The sequence below is a fragment of the Electrophorus electricus genome, chromosome 4, assembly GCF_041902795.1.
Source record: "Electrophorus electricus isolate QZ-2024a chromosome 4, ASM4190279v1, whole genome shotgun sequence".
NCBI classification, from domain to species: domain Eukaryota; kingdom Metazoa; phylum Chordata; class Actinopteri; order Gymnotiformes; family Gymnotidae; genus Electrophorus; species Electrophorus electricus.
In genome coordinates, this window is record NC_137500.1 from 22,934,442 (window position 1) to 22,955,000 (window position 20,559).

The 20,559-nt window shown below is 45.0% G+C and overlaps 1 protein-coding gene across 6 annotated transcripts in view; it reads right to left on the reverse strand.

Annotated features, from left to right (window-relative positions):
* Positions 1-20,559, reverse strand: part of trappc9 (trafficking protein particle complex subunit 9) — a 202,612-nt gene that overhangs the window by 48,814 nt on the left and 133,239 nt on the right. For 4 of the 6 annotated variants that reach the window (XM_035521889.2, XM_081712791.1, XM_035521888.2 and 1 more), the window contains 2 exons: positions 15,845-15,998; positions 9,920-10,010 (listed from right to left, as the gene is read on the reverse strand). In XM_035521889.2, coding sequence (XP_035377782.1) covers positions 9,920-10,010; positions 15,845-15,998 — 245 coding nt within the window. Of the gene's footprint in view, positions 1-4,792; positions 5,197-5,687; positions 5,899-9,919; positions 10,011-15,844; positions 15,999-20,559 lie in introns of those variants that run through there. The other 2 variants (XM_081712793.1, XM_081712792.1) reach the window with 2 other exon arrangements.

Genomic DNA, 20,559 nt, shown 5'->3' on the forward strand with positions numbered 1-20,559 from the left:
TTCATCAGGAGACAGCGAGTCCATCCCCTCCCACCCTCGGAGAAGCGTCTCTAAATCAGAGCTCAGGTAGACAGAGCGGCTCCGCATGCAGGAGCTCCAGTGAGAGATGCCCTCTGACGGACAGCACCTGGGTGACAGTGCTGAACAACAAGCAGATAAATCAGGCCGCTCACATTATCCCCCAACTCCGCCCACACCACCCATCAGTCAGGATGATGGGCGGCTCCCGACACTACCCAGATTCATGCAATTTGGCATCGTCAACGGGACACACACACACACACACACACACACACGATGAGGGGGAGAGAGAGGGAGAGAGAGAGGGAGACAGAAAGGGCTGAAGTATGTGGGCACTCACACTGCTCACCTGCAGTACTTTATCACCACACGGTGACAACCAACCCACATCACTTCCTAAAAATATCACCTAGTCTCTACAAGTGGGCAGTCTTGACTTACTCTGTGTACCTCTAAGATAGGTGGTATAAGCTCTTACCTTCAGGGGAATCTATAGAAGATTTCCCACAACAAGCAGCCAATATCTAACTCAATCCAATAACGTAACTCAGCAGTGAAGTCATTCAAGCGTTATATTACCATCTGAGCCTCCTGCAACCAATCAGAATAAGCGACATTCCAGTCCAGAGACACATTGTGTGGGGCACACATGCAGTTCTAGGACTTGAGAGCTTGAGTGAAGTTGTAAGGTGAGTCACTAGGTGGAATTCTGAGGACGGTTGTGACAGTGTGGAGCTCAGATCATTGAAAGTCTGGGACACAGATGGGCAATGTCCCAGTACTGAAAAGGTAAAAAAAATAAAAAATAAAAAAAAAATATTGCAAGAATGGACGAGCACAATGCTGAAAATACTGCAAAAATGGACAGCTCCAGTGCTGAAAAGCTAAAATTATTACAGGAATGGACAGCTCCAGTACTGAAAAGCTAAAAATTATTACAGGAATGGACAGCTCCAGTGCTGAAAAGCTAAAATCACTGCAGAGGTGAATAACTCCAGTGCTGAAAATGGGATGCGTTTACCTTTTCCTCTTGCACATATTCAGCCTGGTCCAGTTAATCAAGGAGCTAAACTCTAAAGGGTGGTAGTCAGGCACTTCTAGCCTTAGAAAGTCTGATTTTAATGTTGGCCAAGCACAGACAGCTATGAAATGTGAAAAAAACAAAACATACGAACAGCCATGGAAAGTGCTGGATGAGTGATACAAAGCATTATGAGATATGGCTGATAAGACAGCATGACGAGGTGCAGCCCTGGGAGAAGCACTGCACATCATTATGTGTGTAACACTATCTTACACAGCTGACACTTCCGCCCAAAGCAAACTTTCAGTAGTCAAGTATGGCGAGGAAGCCACTTCTCGAGCAGAGTGGGGTTAAATATGCCCCTGGAGGGTACTGGAACAGCCACGGGAGGCTACTGACGAGGAGAGAAAGGCACTTGTGCGGGAGTGATGTTCATTTGAACTGATAAAACTGATTCAGTTGTTGATTCGCAGCGATGCAGTTCAGAATCAGGTACACACCCGAGTAGGACAAAAAAAGAGCTCCGTTACACCATCTCTGCCTTGGCACCAACATGCCACCTCAAAAGAGACACACTCAGAGCTGCATGCCTTTTCAATGCTGCTGTTCTTTTTCTGTGACGATCCCCCCCCCCCCCAAATCTCTGCTATGCTTACCCCCAGTCTCGCTCTCCCCCACTGCCCAGTATCCACCTTCTCTTTCCTCTCCTCCCACCAAACATTTGTCTTTCCATCCATTGGGATGATCTGGCCATTACTGCATGTGCTCTGAGGTAGCAGCCTATTGATTTAATGGGTGAAACCACTGCTCGCGTGCTCTCTCTCTCTCTCTCTCTCGTCTTTTTGTTTCTAGCCCTGCTTTGCTCTGCATATCACTCGCTGTTTCGACATCTCTCATTCAGGACCCTTAGTGGAAAAAGTCTGAATTCTTCCAGCCTCTCCCTGACCTAATCGATAAGTGCTGCGTGGGCGGGTGGGCAGGTACAGGTTGTAAAGGCCGCTCCTGAGTGTGATTCTCAAGTTCTGAAACAGGATGCTGACCACACTCACTCTTCCCTGGAGGGCCCAGCTACCGTTTCTTTAGCTCCAGAGAGAGAGCGAGAGAACGAGAGAGAGAGAGAGAGAGAGAGAGAGAGAGAGCCAATGGTACTGCGGGGGGGAGAGAGGGAAGGAGACTCACTGTTTCAAAAAGCCACAAGTTGCATTGAACACAGTCATTTACATACTGCAGAGGATGAGAGCGCGCCTCTCATCTCTCTCCCTCCTCTTGATGGAAGCATCCTGCACTCCATCCCTCATCCGTGATTCTGATTGGCTTCTGTTCTGGTCCGTGTCTGAAGCAGCTACAAACTCACAGTCTGTGCCTGATGAAGGCCATTTCTCCCGGCTGTGTACGGATGACAGTTTTCCAGCGATTCCATTTAAATCACATTACCTCCCTCTCTACACCCTCCCTCCTCACTCTTTCATTCTCCCGCCATCATTCATTCTCTCTCATTCTCATATTCTGCCTCAAGAAAATGAACTTGATGAATGGAGTTTACATTAGAAAAGAACCCGTACACTCCAACAGGTAATTTTCCAATAAGTCATTTTCACTCGCACTCATAAAAAATTCACACAGAAATACCCAAAATTAAACCGTTCGTGGGTTTCCGGCGTCACGGAAAGCTCTGGAAAAGTTCAGCATATTTCAGAAGGAGCCTGCCTCCTGAACAAGGCCTCCGTAGGGTCAGATCTTCTACAGAGCTTGTGTTCAGCGCTCGGGTTAATGGTGTTGAAACTCGACTCGGGGAAACACCGGCTGGAATCATCAGCTTCTGTCAATCATCTGACACCATTATAAAGATGAGCACTGTTTGGAGATTGTTAAAGTTCATCCTGTTTTTGGCCTCTTCTCTGAACGCTCACTGACCCCACATACACAAAACTCAACCACCCACCTCAGTCTCTCCCACTGCTTCACACATACCACAGGCTCCACAGGCCATTACACTCCTTCCTTCTACTGTACCTTCACCATATACACACCCCTGCACTGGCCCCGCCCACTACCATCCACAGCTCAGGCCACCCCACCGCAACCGCCGCTGTGCCTTCCCATAAACACACACACACACACACACACACACACACACACACACATACACACGCCCTGCTCCACCTCTGGCCCTACCCAACATTGACCCCATCAGACCCATAACTGGTAAAGCCCACAGATGGGTCCACCTCTAAATGTCCCACTCCTGAAGGAGGAGCAAACAGTTTTGGTCTTCTCAGCCATGACCTACCTTTTGTGTCTAGCAATCAGCATAAGCAAAGTGTAAATAGTAACTAATAGCAATGAGAAAAAGAGAGAGCGAGAGAGAGAGAGAGAGAGAGAGAGAGAGAGAGAGAGAGAGAGAGAAGGGGAGAGAGAGACATGACCATCTTACCCTCCCTGTATTTACTGATATTATTTCCTATTAATTTTTGTTAGTGTTATTCTTCATTACGGGGCCACTACACACAATTTTGCTGAGTATATTTGACTGCAGAAAATGCCCATCCAAACCCAGCACCACCACTCACAGGCACACGCCACTTCAAGATGTCCACCAGAAGCCAACCTGCAGCAGCAAGCAGCAAACAGCACACATCTTTTGCTCAGTATAGGATGACCTACCTTAGTTACCAACCCACTGAATGTTTAAAGAAATGCAGTCTCATGCCTGGAGAGCTCATTAGGTAGAAGAGAACATGTCCTTCCACAACTTGGATGCTGATTTGACACCTCAGAGAGCTCATGGCTTCACTGACCTGGAGCTAAACAAAGAGTTACACCAGGCCATGCTACACTGCACTGCTGTCCAGGACTGTCAACACACACTGTCCAGAGAAGAACAATGGGATTGCCTAGGGGTGTGTGCAAGCTACAGCCATTGTGACATCACAGTAACGGCAGGATTCCAAGTGCCATAATTGGACAAGGCAGGATTCCAAGGACCCTAATTGGAAAAGGCAAGGTAGATAATGTTCCTAAAGAGTCCAGAACATGCCGTAATGGCACACGAGTGCAATTAAGAAAGATGAAAGCAGAGGACACTGCTCCCAGTCAGGCCTCTCTCTGTGTCAACCACAGTGCAGGATGGGTGAGCTGTCAAGAACAATGACCAGAAAAAGTAACGAAAAACCACTGGGGTAAGAAAGGCATTTGTGTTTACAGGATTGGTACAGACACAGAGTGAAGCAGAATTAATCTGAAAACAAGGTTACCTTGCAGCCTTACACCCAAATCCCTGTTAGAGAACACTATAGCAAAGCAATAAGTGAAATTATTCTTTAACTGACCAGTCCCTACATCAACATGGGACATATCCAGACACATGCAGTGAAAGCAGCATATGTGGCCAGAAAGTGTCAACCTTTAGGACAGTCAGCTCATAATGTTTTCCATCTCCTGCCAAGATACCATCAAAAAGCAAAGAGAAAAAATCCTGTTAAAACAAAACAAAACAAAACCCATTCAATTATGAACAAGGGACACAGTGGAAGAGCTGAGGACATCTTTTGAAATGACCAATTTTTAAATGACCAAGACTGCAACAACAATTATGAACTATTCAATTATATTTTACCTATTATATCTGTGCGGGATCAGTAATTAAAACAAAACACATCATACTCTATGCAAACAATAAACCAAGAGCTAACAAACAACTGAAGGATCACCTGAAATTGAAGAAAGATGCGTTTTGGCTGAGCAATCTTCAGTAATGTGGGACCTACATAGATTGGGCACATGATTAAAGAAAAGAACAGATGAGTGGTTAGGATAAGGTAGAGGAGGGACTGAAATGGAAATGTAAGAGGCCTAGAAAGGACTGAATAAAATTATAGGAAAGAAACAGAAGCCAGCTCTACACTGTCCTGAATGCCACAACTTCTAAAACAAGTTAAATCCATGTTATGATTTTAGCAATGAATGCGAGGCTGTTTGTCTTAGCGTGGTTCCACAGTCCGTGATTTTGCTGGAGAAGGAGGTGACTCATCTTTATAAAGCCACTGGTCCATATGGCTTAATGGCGAAAGCTTTAACAGAAAGCTTTCAGTCTTTTCCGTTTTTACTCAGCTACTCCAAACTTTCCTCAGTGCAAGTTCTGCTCCACGGGCCTAGAAAATGGCCACAAGCATCCTTGGGTTTGGAAAAGCTCAGCTGAAGCATTAAAATGATTTTAGTCCTTTTGTCCTGCTCAGCATAAACATAGAGCACCCACTCCAGAAAGGACTCTAATCTCAAATAAATGATCTTATGGAGCCCATGTAGTTTTCTTTCAGAGCTAATTGTGGTGGTTACAATGTCACTGTTTTAACAGGAACATTTTTTTTTTAAAAATCACCACCACTTACACAAACAAATCAAATGTTCACATCAGGATTCCTTTCATGGATTTTTCTGCAGCCTTTCATAAAGTACAGCCTGTTAAAGTGCTTGTGCAATCTGAATGTCAGTGGTATCCTGGTGTGGATCAGGCAATTCCTGAGAGAACAGCCCAAGCAATATTAAAATGTCCTGTCTGACTGCCTTGTTCTGAATACTGGGGTGCCTCAGGGCTATATTAAAAATGTCCTGTCTGACTGCCTTGTTCTGAGTACTGGGGTACCTCAGGGCTTTGTCTTGTGTCCTTTGCCGTTCTCCATCTGCACAGATGAGGAGCGTTGCAACAGCAGCGATCTCTCCCTTATCAAGTATACAGGTGATGCAGCTCCCATTTCTTGGCAGCAAGATGCAAACAGTCATCCCCAGTATCTGTACATTCAACGGTTTTGTCTTGTGGTTTGATGGCTGCTCTCTGGATCTCAATGTCACCAAAACTAAGGGGCAGTGTATAGAAGACCAAAGGTCATACATGGCAATCTACACAAAGGAGCAGGTCCCATGCTGCAAATATTTGGGAACAGTAATGAATAATAAGCTCACCTTTCAGGATAATATGGACTACATCTACAAAACATGAGGCAGACACCTGGCTCTTCTCGGGAAGGTAATCAACCTTAACACCAGTAAGAATACCTAGACCATGGTGTATCCATTTAGAGCGCTTTTGACTTTTCATATTGTATGACCCTATTCATCCTTTATCAGATCCTATCAGAAGGTCGAAGACCGAAAGTTCCCACGGCTAGAAAACACAGATATAGAATACGTTCCATTAGCTGTGTCTATTCTCCATAAGTCAGTGTTCAAACCAACTGCTGTGGGATTATTTACCATCTTGTACTTACTGACTGTGGAGTATAAGCTGTATTGTTTGGCATGTGGTATATTGTAGGCTTTGCACATAGAAAGAGTAAATCTATGTCGGTGCTGCTCCAGATTTATAGTAGGGTTTAATTCAATCTTATTAGTCACACTGACTAATTTTACATATATTCTTCCACGGTCTAATTGTGTGGTGTGTTTTATATGCTAGTGCCAAAGAAAAATCCACTTTATGTAAATTAAGTGGACAGTGAAGCATTTCTGATCCTGACGCACACACCTACACCCACACACAGACAAAAACACACACTCATGCTGACAAACACACACTCCCATTATCTCATTCGTTTTTCTCTCTCTTCCCCTCTAACTTTTTCACTACTACACTTATTCTCGCTCTCTCTCAGCACAAGTATGTAAAGCTCATTTCCCAGAACTGGCAAGACATAGGAAAGAGGAATCATTTCTCATAGCTGTGTACAAACAGGCTGGCTAAAAGCTCTAAAGCACCTCATGCTTAGTTAATCTAATTCTAACAATGTGTTAATGCAACTATTCAGGGAAAAAAAAAAAGCAGAAATGCTTCCTCCCTTCAGGAAGTGGCAAATTTGCATTCTCTAGAGTACAGCAATGAAATCATTAAAGGCTAGCAGCAAGCGGTCATTAAATGAACCTCTCCTGTACTCTCCTCCTGGCTACTGGACTTATATGTCCAATCAGAAATGTTCATCCAATGTTATGAAAATCGCTATTTATGAATGAAAGCCAATTAGCATAATGGAAATATTTAACTTTCATTTACTGTTGGCCACATCAGCATGCTTATGTGAAGTATCCCTTTAACACCCCTCCCTTCCCCAGCTGTGAAGAACTGCTGATAAAATCATTTACTTCTTTGAAGAAAACCATATTTGGAGAGAATAAGTGAGAGATAGACAGACAGAAGATACTTCCATTATGCTGCAAATTTGAGACTTTAATCTAATGATTAAGGTAAATTTAAAAGGAAGTCAGATTTTTAAGACTGTTACTGGGCTCACAACAAGCCGTATTTTACATTAAAGTTGTTCCCCACTTTGCCTCATTCATGAGCCAGTCCTGCTGTCTGTAAATCATAAAAATCATATGTATGGTGTCATCAGTGTGCGCCCAGGTCTCTCTGAAACCCCCCCCGTAGGAAACTGGTCTGAACGCGCAGGGCAGAACAACTTCAACACAGCAAAAAGCCTGGCTATGAAACAGAACCTAAAGGTTTTGTGTGTGTGTGTTTGTGTGTGTACGTAAGACATGGCTAAGCATATGAGTGTAAGATCTAACTGTCAGAAGAGAGTGAATACCCATGAGCAATAACTATGGGCACCACGTCTCTATGATGCAACTATGAACTATGAAGTAAGAGAAAAACAGACCACAACCCTGGCAACAAAGGTGCAGCTGTACATCAGATGATAAACATGAGGTTTGAACGAGCCTGAGGTTGGAATGATCCTGCAGGAATCCTGTTGTCCTGTCTCTGGATACGTCAGGATCCAGAGAAATTCCTGACCACCCAAAATACTGCATGGCAGGGTAAAAGGTCACGATTGCAGCAAGATGATGCTGCTACTGGCCAGAACACAGTGTGCAGGTGGGAGGGTGGTTATGGGTAAATTTAGAAATGTGTTTGGGCTTTGATCCTTAGATCAAAGAATGAAAGCTAGAGAGAAAAAGAGACAGAGAGGGAGGAGTGAGGATGAGGGTGCAGGTGAGAAGAAGAGAGCATGAGTGTGTGTGTGAGAGAGAGAGAGAGAGCGCGAGAGAGAGCAGAAGGTTTGCTGAATTGTCACTTTGATTTCATTAAATGCAACCTTCAGAGATCCAGACAACACACACTCTTATGACGTCACGCCACCGCTGGAAACACACAGGCCAGGAATGTTAGCAGCACACAGGCTGTCTTCCCACTCACCTGAGAACATAGCACCGCATTGGTTTGCCATTTTCTCCAGCAAAAGGCCAGCATTGCCCCTTTAGGATCATTACAGTAACAGCCGGCTCCGTCATTCCGGGAATACACCACTCGGCTCGCAATGCAGTTAAACAAGCCACACTGCGAGTCCTTTCCACAGCCAGCACTACTGGAACTGTTCCCTTGACAGAGCAGGCCGTTCATTAGTTCATCCGGAAGTGGCTGCATACAACCCTTCGTGGGGGTGAGTAGCACAGCACGGCCGTGCAGTTTATAGAGGTGAAATTCGGAGAACGTTCCTGACCAGCCAGAACACGGCAGGATAGGTGCAAAGTAGATTACTGTGGAGTCATGTCATGTGTAGCAAAGAGTAGTTTATAATTGAGTAGCATGGTTTGTAAACATATTCTAAAATGTTTTACAGCAGTATAATTTACAGATAAGTATTGTAGTTTTAACTTTTTACATACTATAAAGTTAACGCTTTATAATTTATAGTATACTTATAGCCATAAATTAGTGTATAATGTAGAACTGTGAACAGAGGTATGTAGTAGTGGAGTCCGTAGTAAATCAGTGTATAGTAGTGTATTATTCCAGTATGTCAAAGTAGTATGATAGTACCATAGTATGCTAGTGTAGCATGCAGTACTACAGCAGTGTAGTGTAGTATGTAAAAGTGATGTATGTAGTAGTGCAATACGCTGTAATATTCTGCAGTGTCATTTGGCTGAGGGCACTAATCCCACTGTAAAGGTAGTGTAGTATGGTAGTTTAATATGTAGTAGTGTAGTATGATAGGGTAGTATGTAGTTCACTCATACCACTGTAAAGATAGTGTAGTATGTAGTAGGGTAGTATGGTAGGGTAATAGGTAGTAGTGTAGTACGGTAGGGTAATGTGTAGTAGGGTAGTATGTAGTAGGGTAATATGTAGTGTAGTATGTAGTAGGGTAATATGTAGTGTAGTATGTAGTAGGGTAATATGTAGTGTAGTATGATAGGGTAGTATGTAGTGCAGTGTAGTTCACTCATCCCACTGTAAAGATAGTGTAGTATGGTAGGGTAGTAGGTAGTAGTGTATTATAGGGTAGTATATGGTAGGGTAGTAGGTAGTAGTGCAGTATGGTAGGGTAGTATGTAGTAGTGTAGTACGGTAGGGTAGTAGGTAGTAGTGTATTATAGGGTAGTATATGGTAGGGTAGTAGGTAGTAGTGTAGTATGGTAGGGTAGTATGTAGTAGTGTAGTATGATAGGGTAGTAGGTAGTAGTGTATTATAGGGTAGTATATGGTAGGGTAGTAGGTAGTAGTGTAGTATGGTAGGGTAGTATGTAGTAGTGTAGTATGATAGGGTAGTAGGTAGTAGTGTATTATAGGGTAGTATATGGTAGGGTAGTATGTAGTAGTGTAGTACGGTAGGGTAGTAGGTAGTAGTGTATTATAGGGTAGTATATGGTAGGGTAGTATGTAGTAGTGTAGTACGGTAGGGTAGTAGGTAGTAGTGTATTATAGGGTAGTATATGGTAGGGTAGTAGGTAGTAGTGTAGTACGGTAGGGTAGTATGTAGTAGTGTAGTATGGTAGGGTAGTAGGTAGTAGTGTAGTACGGTAGCGTAGTAGGTAGTAGTGTAGTACGGTAGGGTAGTATGTAGTAGTGTAGTATGTAGTGCAGTGTATTTCACTCACCCCACTGTAGAGGTGCAAGCTGCAGGTGTTCCAGGACCAGCTGAGTGAGCACACCCTCTACGCTGGCCTCACCCTGACGCCTCAGAGAGGGGTGCATACGGGGTTAAGGGTCACAGCACTTCAGAAAACACAGTGTTCAAGACTCTAGTGCAAAGCAACTGACCTGATTAAAATCCAGTTTAGCAGATGGATGTGGGAAAATCATCCAGTGGGGGGACTGAGCATGCGAGTGAGAGGACAAGAAAGAGTGGAAACCAGTATTCATAGAGGAAAGCACGTACACACACACACACACACACACACACACACACACACACACACACACACACGCGCGCGCGCGCACAATCCTAGGCCGTCTGTTGTAAACATGTTAATCTGTGCAGATCCTACCCAAAGTAACCAAGCACAGAGGCCACTCAGGTGTGAGCCCTCATCAGGATCTCCTCATCTGGATATCTTCATCTCAGATGCCATCCAGCATGATGACAGACTGACCTGGTGTCAGAGATCACCGTCTCCTGACGCTAGAGCTCTGCCTTAGTATAAAGCAGGTGTAGGAACTGGGATGACGGGCTTAAAAGACCAGCATGAACAGGATACCTAATCCTTCAGTGCATCTGAAGTCCATTCCATTCAATCCAGTCCAATCCAAAAGTCAAGATGACCAAATCAACCACAAACTGACTCAAAACAGTTCTACTGAATTCCAGCTGGTTCAATTAATTCAACAGAACTCATCTGCACCCAGCTCGACACACCCATCAGAACCTCTCCCTCCTGCATTTCTGAAGATCTGCATTGACAGCTCCTCAATTATCATGTGATCTCACACTGTAAAATCATACTTGTCGAGTCTGTTGAATAACATCGTCTCTACTTATATCTTAGCTGAAGATCAGATCCCATGCAACCACCGGGTAGGAACAGAAAACGCATAGAAATCCATTTCAATTCAAATGGCCTACGCAAACTTCCTTCAGCCCTACAGGGTGTATTGCATTAGCAACACTGACTGTGTTAAAAAGATAAACCAGTACTGCCTACAGACGCACATGATCCAGGCTAAGCGCGCGTAATTACAGTTCTCATTACGTGCCTGCTCAGCTGTGCGGGCCTAGCATATTAGCTGGCCGGTCTTAACCCACCAGAACCGGAAGCAGAACCTGAACTCTGCAGGAACAGGCTCTTCGCATCCCAGCACACGTTTAACTCCCTTTCTGTAAACAACAGTCACTAGCTGGTAAGTGTGAAATTAAACATAAATTAACTCGCAACAAGCACTTCTTCAGCTATACCACGCGGAGCTGAGCGAAAAAGAAACAAAACCCACACATTCGCCGTCGCAGTCTCTCCCGCTCTCTCTCTCTCCGACCGACCGTACCGACCGGGAGCATAGTGGCAGGAGCAGAGCGAGCGTCCATCTCCACGCGTCAAGCTCGAGCTCTCTCCCTGCACGGAGCAGTGGCCGCAGGATCGTTTAACATCCTCTCACTGCTCGCGCTGGGTGCACAAGCCAGCAGACGTGCCGCCACGTGTGCACAGTGAAACGCTCTCAAGACTTGGACATCCTCTGACTCGGGCGCTGAGACCTTTTTGGGGAGAAAATTGTTTTTTCATTACACGGTTTTCTATCATTTGTTATTCTGTGGCTACTGCCAGTGTTCGGTGTGGCACCTGGACCATGAAAATCACCCCATAAATGTCAGTACAGTTGACAAATGAAATGACTCATCATTTATGACTAATGAAAGTGGGCCCAGGTCTGAAATCCCCCCCCACCCCCCCGATGGTCACTGAATTGAGAGGCCAGCAGCCAATTGCAGAACGAGACCAGTTCAACATGGAATGACAGTAGAAGAGTTTCATGGTCTGGAATAAAGACAGTGTATGTGCAATTGAGACCTGAGTATACACTAAAAGCTTTAATCCCTAAACAGATGCACATACAGGCAGGCGCACACAAACACCTACCCACGCGTGCACCCACGCACCCCCAGGCTTGAGCGCATATCATGCCCTGACCTCTAGCCATCCCTCTCATGCACATCAGCTGCTGCACAGCTGATCACACAACCTGCTTTTGCTCTTGTGTGTGGGGGGGAGGGGGGGGGGGCACTTGGACACACTCTCCCATGGGGTGGAGTCACAGTTCTCTCGCTCCCTCTTTCTCTCACCTCTGTGCTGGGATGTGTGCAGAGAAAGGCCTTCAGCTTCCTTTAACTGTTTTTGGGTTTTTTTGCTGTTACGTGCCTCTCTGTCCACTCCCTGTCAAGCAGTTCACACAAAAACAACACAATTCCTTAACCCCCAGCACAGACCATTCCACAGATGGGTGGGCAAGAATATAAATATGAAGACGAAGTTTCTCTGCTGGCTGATTGGGTTTTGTAGGGATCAAAGTTCAGCCTTTCTCCAGCAAACACCAGAAGACTCAGAACAGCACACAGGATGCAGTTCCAACCGCTGGTCGTCACCTTTCCAGTGCATTTCAGCCATGTAACATGCTGTAGCTGTGTTCACGGGTGGTAGTGCTTAGTGGTGGGGTGCATGTTCCTCTGAGAGAGTGGGAGGACAAACCCTTGGGCCCTACTCCATCAGCAGCTCCCACCGAAAAGCCTTCACCGCACCAGGGTTCAAGACGAGACCTCATGCAGCGCTACAGACAAGAACGCTGCGATGGAGACCGGCCGGGCGAGACGGATTGTAAAAGCAAGGCTGCCTTTTTTTTTTGTCTGCCACAGAGATGCGAGATGTGTGCGCCCCTTTCATACTGTACGCTTCACACAGCCAGTCAAACGCTCTGCTCTCCGTTCCCCGGGGAAATCAGGGCAAATACAGATGTGACTAAAAAACCCATGCTGGCAGGGAACTGGCAGGTCTTCATTCTTATTTCCTGAACGTCTGTTTAGTGTAGAGTCCCCCAGAGGAAATGTAGGAAGGGAGCTGTGTTTGAGGAAACACTGATAACGCTCACCTATGGCAACACATCACACTACTGCTACTCTATCAGAGACAACAATCCCGGACCCCCAACCCTGCAGAGCTGTCCACTGCACAGCAAGACCACCCTGGCACAAAAGCACATTCAAACACTCAGAATAAATAAATAAATAAAAATGTAAAAAAAAAAAAAAAAAAAAAAAAAAAAATATATATATATATATATATATACACATACACACATACATACATACATACATACATACATACATACATATACACACACACACACACACACACACACACACACACACACACACACACACACACACACACACACAACCTGGCCAAAAAAAAAAAAAAAAGGTCCCTCACACTAATATTTCATTGGACCGCCTTTAGCTTTGATTACGGCACGCATTCGCTGTGGCATCAACTCAACAAGCTTCTGCAATGTCACAACATTTATTTCTGTCCAGAGTTGCATTAATTTTCCCCCAAGATCTTGTACTGATGGTGGGAGATTTGGACCACTGCGCAAAGTCTTCTCCAGCACATCCCAAAGATTCTCAATGCGGTTCAGGTCTGGACTTTGTAGTGGCCAATCCATGTGTGAAAATGATGTCTCATGCTCCCTGAACCACTCTTTCTCAATTTGAGCCTGATGAATCCTGGCATTGTCATCTTGGAATATGCCTGTGCCATCAGGGAAGAAAAAATCCATTGATGGAATAACCTGGTCATTCAGTATATTCAGGTAGTCAGCTGACCTCACTCTGGGCACATAACGTTGCTGAACCTAGACCTGACCAACTGCAGCAACCCCAGATCATAGCACTGCCCCCACAGGCTTGTACGGTGGGCACTAGGCATGATGGGTGCATCACTTCAGCCGCCTCTCTTCTTACCCTGATGCGCCCATCACTCTGGAACAGGGTAAATCTGGACTCATTAGACCACATGACTTTCTTCCATTGCTCCAGAGTCCAATCTTTATGCTCCCTAGCAAACTGTAGCTGTTTTTGCCGGTTAGCCTCACTGACAAGTGGTTTTCTTAAGGCTACACAGTTGTTTAGTCCCAATCCCTTGAGTTCTCTTCAAATTGTGCGTGTGGAAATGCTCTTACTTTCACTATTAAACATATCCCTGTGTTTTACTGTTGTTTTTCTACGATTTAATTTCACCACACGTTTAAGTGATCGCTGATCACGATCATTCAAGATTTTTTTCTGACCACATTCCTTATTCGAAGATGATGCTTGCCCCCTGTCCTTCCACTTTTTAATAATGTGTTGGACTGTTCTTCACCAGATTTTAGTAGTTTCAGCAATCTGCTTAGATGTTTTCTCTGCCTGATGCATGCCAATAATATGACCCTTCTGAAACAGATAAACATCTTTTCCACGACCACAGGATGTGTCTTTCAACATGGTTGTTTAACAAATGAGAAGCTACTCACTGCATCAGTTAGGGTTAAATAACTTGTTGCCAGCTGAAATATAATCACCCATGCAGTAATTATCCAATGGGAGGCTCTAACTTATTTGTTTAGTTAAATCCAGGTGGTGACTTTTTTTTTTTGGCCAGGCACACACACACACAGACACACACACCAGGTGAGACTGTCATACAGGCTCAAACACTGAGCCCAGAGGCCGTATTGGCATGCATGCCAGTAAACATAATAATTCAGAAAGAAAAGTACTTGGAGGGAGTGTGTGGGGGGGGTATGCTCCCATCACTAAACCTCCTTCTTCTTAGATTCCACGAATCAGTATGTTTGTGGGATCAAGTGCAGTTTTATCATTCGTTTGACAGCACACATTATGCATCCAAACACTGAAAATCCCACACCACGCCTCCTCCCTCTTAGAGCAGTGGGTAAGCTGTGATCAGCGTATAGAGCAATCAGTCACAAGCACTTTATTCTCCTGCCCGACCTAGCACAGAAGAGCAGCAGGTTACAATCCCACACGCTGCGGGACACGGTCCTGCAAGCTGCGGGACACAGCTCTGACAAGGAGACCGATGAGCCTGGGGATAAGACAAGGAGGGACAGAGACAGCTTACGGGGCCATGAGGAGAGACAGAGAGAGAGAGAGAGAGAGAGAGAGAGAGAGAGAGAGAGAGAGAGAGAGAGAGAGAGTCTCTGTGGGAGACACTGGAAGAGAAACATAAGAAATTGTCAAAGAGAACGAGGCAGAGACAAGGTTAGAGACCGAAAACGTGTGTGCCTGCGTGAGACAGGGCTCAACCCCACAAATGCAGCATGGTCCGAACAAAGAGGCCGTTGAGCTGACAAGAATAGGGGTCAAAAGTCACTCCCTGGGAAGAAAGTGTGTCTGCACACCATGGCAGGTGCCATCACAGTGATGCACGTGAGGATTGCACACAGACACATGCATGCACGCGCGCAACCTTCACACGTCCGCCCATGCTATCCGTGCGCAACAGCAGCAGATGTTAAAAGCATCTAATACACATTAAAAACAAACAAACAAACAAACGAACGAACAAAAAGCTAAAAGGACTAAAGACAGTCCTGCACTGATGGGTGAATTTTAATTTCCCCTGCATTCGTTAATGATTTCACCATTAATTAATCCCGGTTCTCAGACCTCGCATGTGACAGAGACAGGAACGTGAACAGAGCTGAACTGAACTGTTTAATTGGGTTAAGTGGGAGTGAAGGATCTGAGAGTAGAGGATGGATGTGAGTAGACTTAAGCACAGATAAACAGAGCGGAGCAGAAATGAAGAGACTTGCGCAGAGGTGATGAGGAGCTGAACAGAATTAAACAGAGCTAAAGAAAGCTCTTCAGAGACGGGCAGGCTTGAATAGAGTTGGTTAGCACTGAAAGAAACAAGAGACGGTGGATGTTACATACGGTGGATGTTACATGAGTAATGTTTAAGGAGGGAAGAAGGAACATGGTGCAGAGTGTGGAGCCTGGGGCAGAGAGAGGTGGTGCAGAGGGAGGATATGATAGTCCAGCGCAGGTCCAATGTTCTGCTGATGAGGCCGCCCTGCAACTGCTGCCGCTCTTCCTCCTGCTCATACGCGCTGCCCTGCCGCACGGCATCATGGGACGGCACAGACAGGCTCTCAAAGTCAAACCTGTCCACCTGGATGGCCATTCTGCGAATGCACGCAGACACACACACACACACACACACACACACACACACGGTTTAAATGTCATTAGAAAGGGAAAAACTGAGATAATAAAAAAGCAATAGATTTTGTGTGTGACAAAAAGGCTGAAAAATAAGATGCAGTGTGTGATTTTCAAAAAGTGCTTTTTGAGAACGCTGTCAATATCAGGTCCTCTTAATAGCTACATTTAGGAACATAAAGTATAAAAAAAAAAACTTCAATACAGAAGCTTGAGAATTGTTTTGTGTGTCTGTAGGGAATATTTTAAGAGTCTGAAATAAATAACCCCCACTGTGTGTGCCATTTCCACCGCTGCTTACATGAAGGGGGTGTGAGATGGGTTGGGTGTGTAAGGGGGGTGAGTGGGCTGTGATTGGGTGTGTGGGGTGATCTGACTGCATCAGCCAGACAAAGCTCACAGGAGAGACAGGAGCACTGTGTGAAGCACAAATGCTATGCAGAAAGATTGATGCACTGTGCTGCAGGCAAGAAAGGTAGGAATGTAAGTGTGTGTGTGTGTGTGTGTGTGTGTGTGTGTGTGTGTGTGTGTGTGTGTGTGTGTAAAATGACTGAGACCTGCAAATTAGGGTAGAACAACTTTGGAAAACTCACACTCAGAGGTTTTAGGTTTTTGCAATAAATATTACAATATTGGAAACAAAAATAGATTGATAATTCCATTTGGGACTAGTTTATCACTGCAGCATCACTCCATATCACATTTTTATAATAGGGTGATAATATAGCTACATATTGTTATACAGTATATGCAGCAACAGGTTCAAACAGCAATAGTGAATCCTGGCTCTGGAAAACTGGATAGTATTAGTTCTTTAATTCATCAAATCCCCATCATAACACTCCTTTAGAACATGGCTCTCAGCGCACAATAAAACTATCAGTGACTGGTTTCAGTGGTTATTAGCATTTCTGTGATACTAGTATTACATTAGTGAGTTAATAAACTATGTATTATGCATGCTTGATGCAGGACCAGTGAGTGTTGTGCTGGTACCGGAAATATAATGGGTGATCAGGAAAAGTAAACCATGAATGAAACTTTCTGGACATCCATCAGTCTACACACACACCTACACCCACCCTCCGTCCCACCATTAACGTGAAGACGACTCTGCCGAGCATCTTCTGATGTTGACACATTTATCTCCTTCCTACTCTCACTCTCTCACACGCATGCATGCCTGTGTATGCACGCACACACACGCACACACACACACGCGCACACACACCCTCAGGCGGTCTTTCTCTCTGCTCACACACCCTGCGGTGTGTTTGCACAGCAGGCCTCTTGTCTCCACCATTCCTTTTCTTTCTCTGCAGCCTCATCTTTCCCAACAGTCAGTGTGTGTGTGTGTGTGTGTGTGTGTGTGTGTGTGTGTGTGTGTGTGTGTGTGTGTCAGAAGTAGCCACAGGGAGCAACTTGTCCCTGTGTGACAGGGAAAGCAATGTTGCCTGAGCTATCTATAGACGTGCCAGCCCGAGGGGTTCGGCACTGCGCCATTCAAACAGCTCCAATAATCAGTAGCATTCTGCATTTCTGCTGGCGAAGCATGCAAGCTAAGAGGACACCACCGGCCCCTCAACAAGACGAGCAACGGCAAAGCCGAGCGTGGGTCAGCCATGACCCAGTGGGATTACCGAGAGGTCTCTAGAAGGTTCTGCTCAAAAGATTACAGAAGTTGAAAAGCAGTCATGTTAACTGATCCTGGATCAGTGCTCTCACAGAGTCCAACTAGAGGGTTGAGAGAGCAGAGTGATTCTGGTTGCTTTGTTGGCAATGCTATCCTCAGTGGCACCAGCCAGTTATGAGTTCTACTTCCAAAAAAACAAAAACCCCAAAAAACAAACAAACAAAAAAAAACCCAAGAGCACAGATAGTCAAAGCTGCAGTGAAGTACACGTGAAGAACCCGGAGGATGTGGACAGAGGATCTTGGACAGCTGTGCAAGCAAAGTGCTCATATATATAAAAAATTATATATAGGATGACATGAAAAATCCTGTCCCAAACCATTAGTATTAAGCATAGAAGCTAGCCCACTTACTTCATAAGCCTCTAAGAACTCACCACCTCACACACTCTTCAGAGGGGTCATCAGGTAGGCACCTCCCTTCAACTGTGTTTCCTTGAATTAAGCCCACAATAATTACAGAAGGTTCTAACAATTGACCTCTTTATATTTACTGCACAGCCACTATGCAGCCAACCACTTCCAAAACCTAGAAGTCCTTATAGGCCTTCCACTAGTGACTAAGACCATAGCCAGCCGCACTGTCCCCGTTCATGTGTACTTAGTGTCTCCAGTTCCATATGGATTTCATCAGCCATGCCATCAAGCATTCCCCAACATGGCAGATCCAATCTGACCAGCTCTTTCAGTTACTGCAGGTAGCTCACAGCTACGCTTAGCTTAGAGCCTAAACCAAATTCCACAAACAAGGCTGTTGGAGACCTAGCTACAAATTCCCTAGCGCTTCTCTTTACAAGCCTTAAACACCTCCTCTTGAAAGCTTCATCAACTGCATCCTCAAATGGAATTATTAGCTCTATAAAACACAAGCTTTCAGACTTTACTTTCAGACTACACCACCCTATCAGGCCTCAGTGTAGTTAAATCAATACATAGTGGGACCTATAATTTTCTACCTACATCCGCTACAAATTTCCAATCTCATTCATCAACATGTTTACCGATATTTACAGCCTGCACTTGTTCACCAGTACACTGCCCCTCACACACACACACCTAGCTCTATAGTATAGACACTAAATGGGCCATGAGTTAACCTCTATGCGCTTATTATCCAATATACTTGCTAAGGACCTAAGCACCTGACTATGCCTGCACGTGTAAGACCAAACTAACCTTACATGCCGACAGAATGTGCTTTCAGCGCCCCGACCCGCACACACAGTTCACAACTTGGATCTTCACCTCCCCGCTGTAGGAGGGTTTGCAGAGTCGGAAGGATATCGTGAGTAAAAATTTAATTCAGATCCATTTAACCTGTCTCACATCCATCCTCTCTCCAGGTGATTTTCCGCTTCTCTAAATTTTCCCAACTAAGCCATTGGCCCCGTTTTCCCTGCAACGCTACTGTTGTGCAGCTTGCTCTCTCTTGCTGTCCATGAAAAAAACTAGTAATCCTTCACCTTCTCTCTGCCGATGTGGCCTTACTAAATGCTCCCCCACACCATGCCACGCTACTTAAACACCACAGCACCCCTAGTCACGTCCTCATAGCCTTCACAATCTCTCTACTTCCGTAATCCCAACCTCATAAACCGTGGCCATCTAATACGAGGCAGCAGGACAAACCGTAGGTACCATAGTTTCAGTTTACCAAAAACGAGGCATCAGTGCTGTTAATAGCATTCACCATCTCCTTCAGCCCCATGCCTCTTTATTTGGCTTTTTATTTAATGCTGCACTATACCATCTGTCTAACCTCTTAACTAGTTTCTCCCCTATAGAACTTATCAATTCTCCCTCTATCAGAAAACTTTCCTGCACAAGTTTTCCTTTCACAATTGAGAAACAGCTACACAAAGTTTAACCTTCATCCTTGCCCACCTAGGATTATCATTTATCTAGTCGAGAGAGCTGGGTACCATCTTGCAGCCTCTCCCCTCCTACAACCCTCTTAGGAGCCCTATTAATCACCTCCATCAGCACCACTATAAACGCTAATTGTCCTGCCAATATACCCATTTCCAGCCCCTACCAGCATGTGACGTACACTCCTATATTAAAACAAAACTGAATCTCTTCAAAATAAGCCTTAACCAGTCTAGTAATCCTATCCAGTACCTTGAAGAACCCAAATACCCACAGCATCCTTCTCCTTTGGTGTAAGAGTAATTCCTGCTCTTTCACGCTCTTTTGGGATAATCCCCGTCCCTCACACTACAACCATCATCTTCCATAACAACTTCAAAAACATCAGGTGTGTTTTTACACCCCAAACACAGAAGCCATTAGGACCTGGTACATGTCTGGTACCTCACTCCACTTAGGTAGGTTGACATTCATTTGCCACTCTAACGCTCCCTGGTAGAATAGCTGCTGACAACTCCAGCTCCGCTGCCTTGTCCCTATCGGAACACACGCTACTGAAATGCTCCTCTGAGTCCTTTCACACTTTCATCCTCCCAGATTTCTCCTTACTAGATAAGGTCTTCACAAACTGAAATGGATCCCTCCAGAAAGCTGCCCTAGCAACACTCCTTCGTTTTGCTCCTTTTTCTCAAGACCTCTGCTTTCTTCAATGCCACCAGCCTAGCTTTTCTGAGATGTATAAATACCCTCTCCTCCTCACCTACTCACCTTCACTGCTTTCTAAGGGACCTTAACTCCTGAATGAGTCTCTCTCTGCTTGCCATCTTGTTGTGCCTCGTCTCTTTTCCTTCTCCTGCAAAATACCAAACCTTGCCATTCTATATTCAAAAATAACCTAACCAAAGCTGTTCAGGTTACTCTCCTCTGATCCCTTCAAGCTGGCCGCTATAACTTTCAAATTGT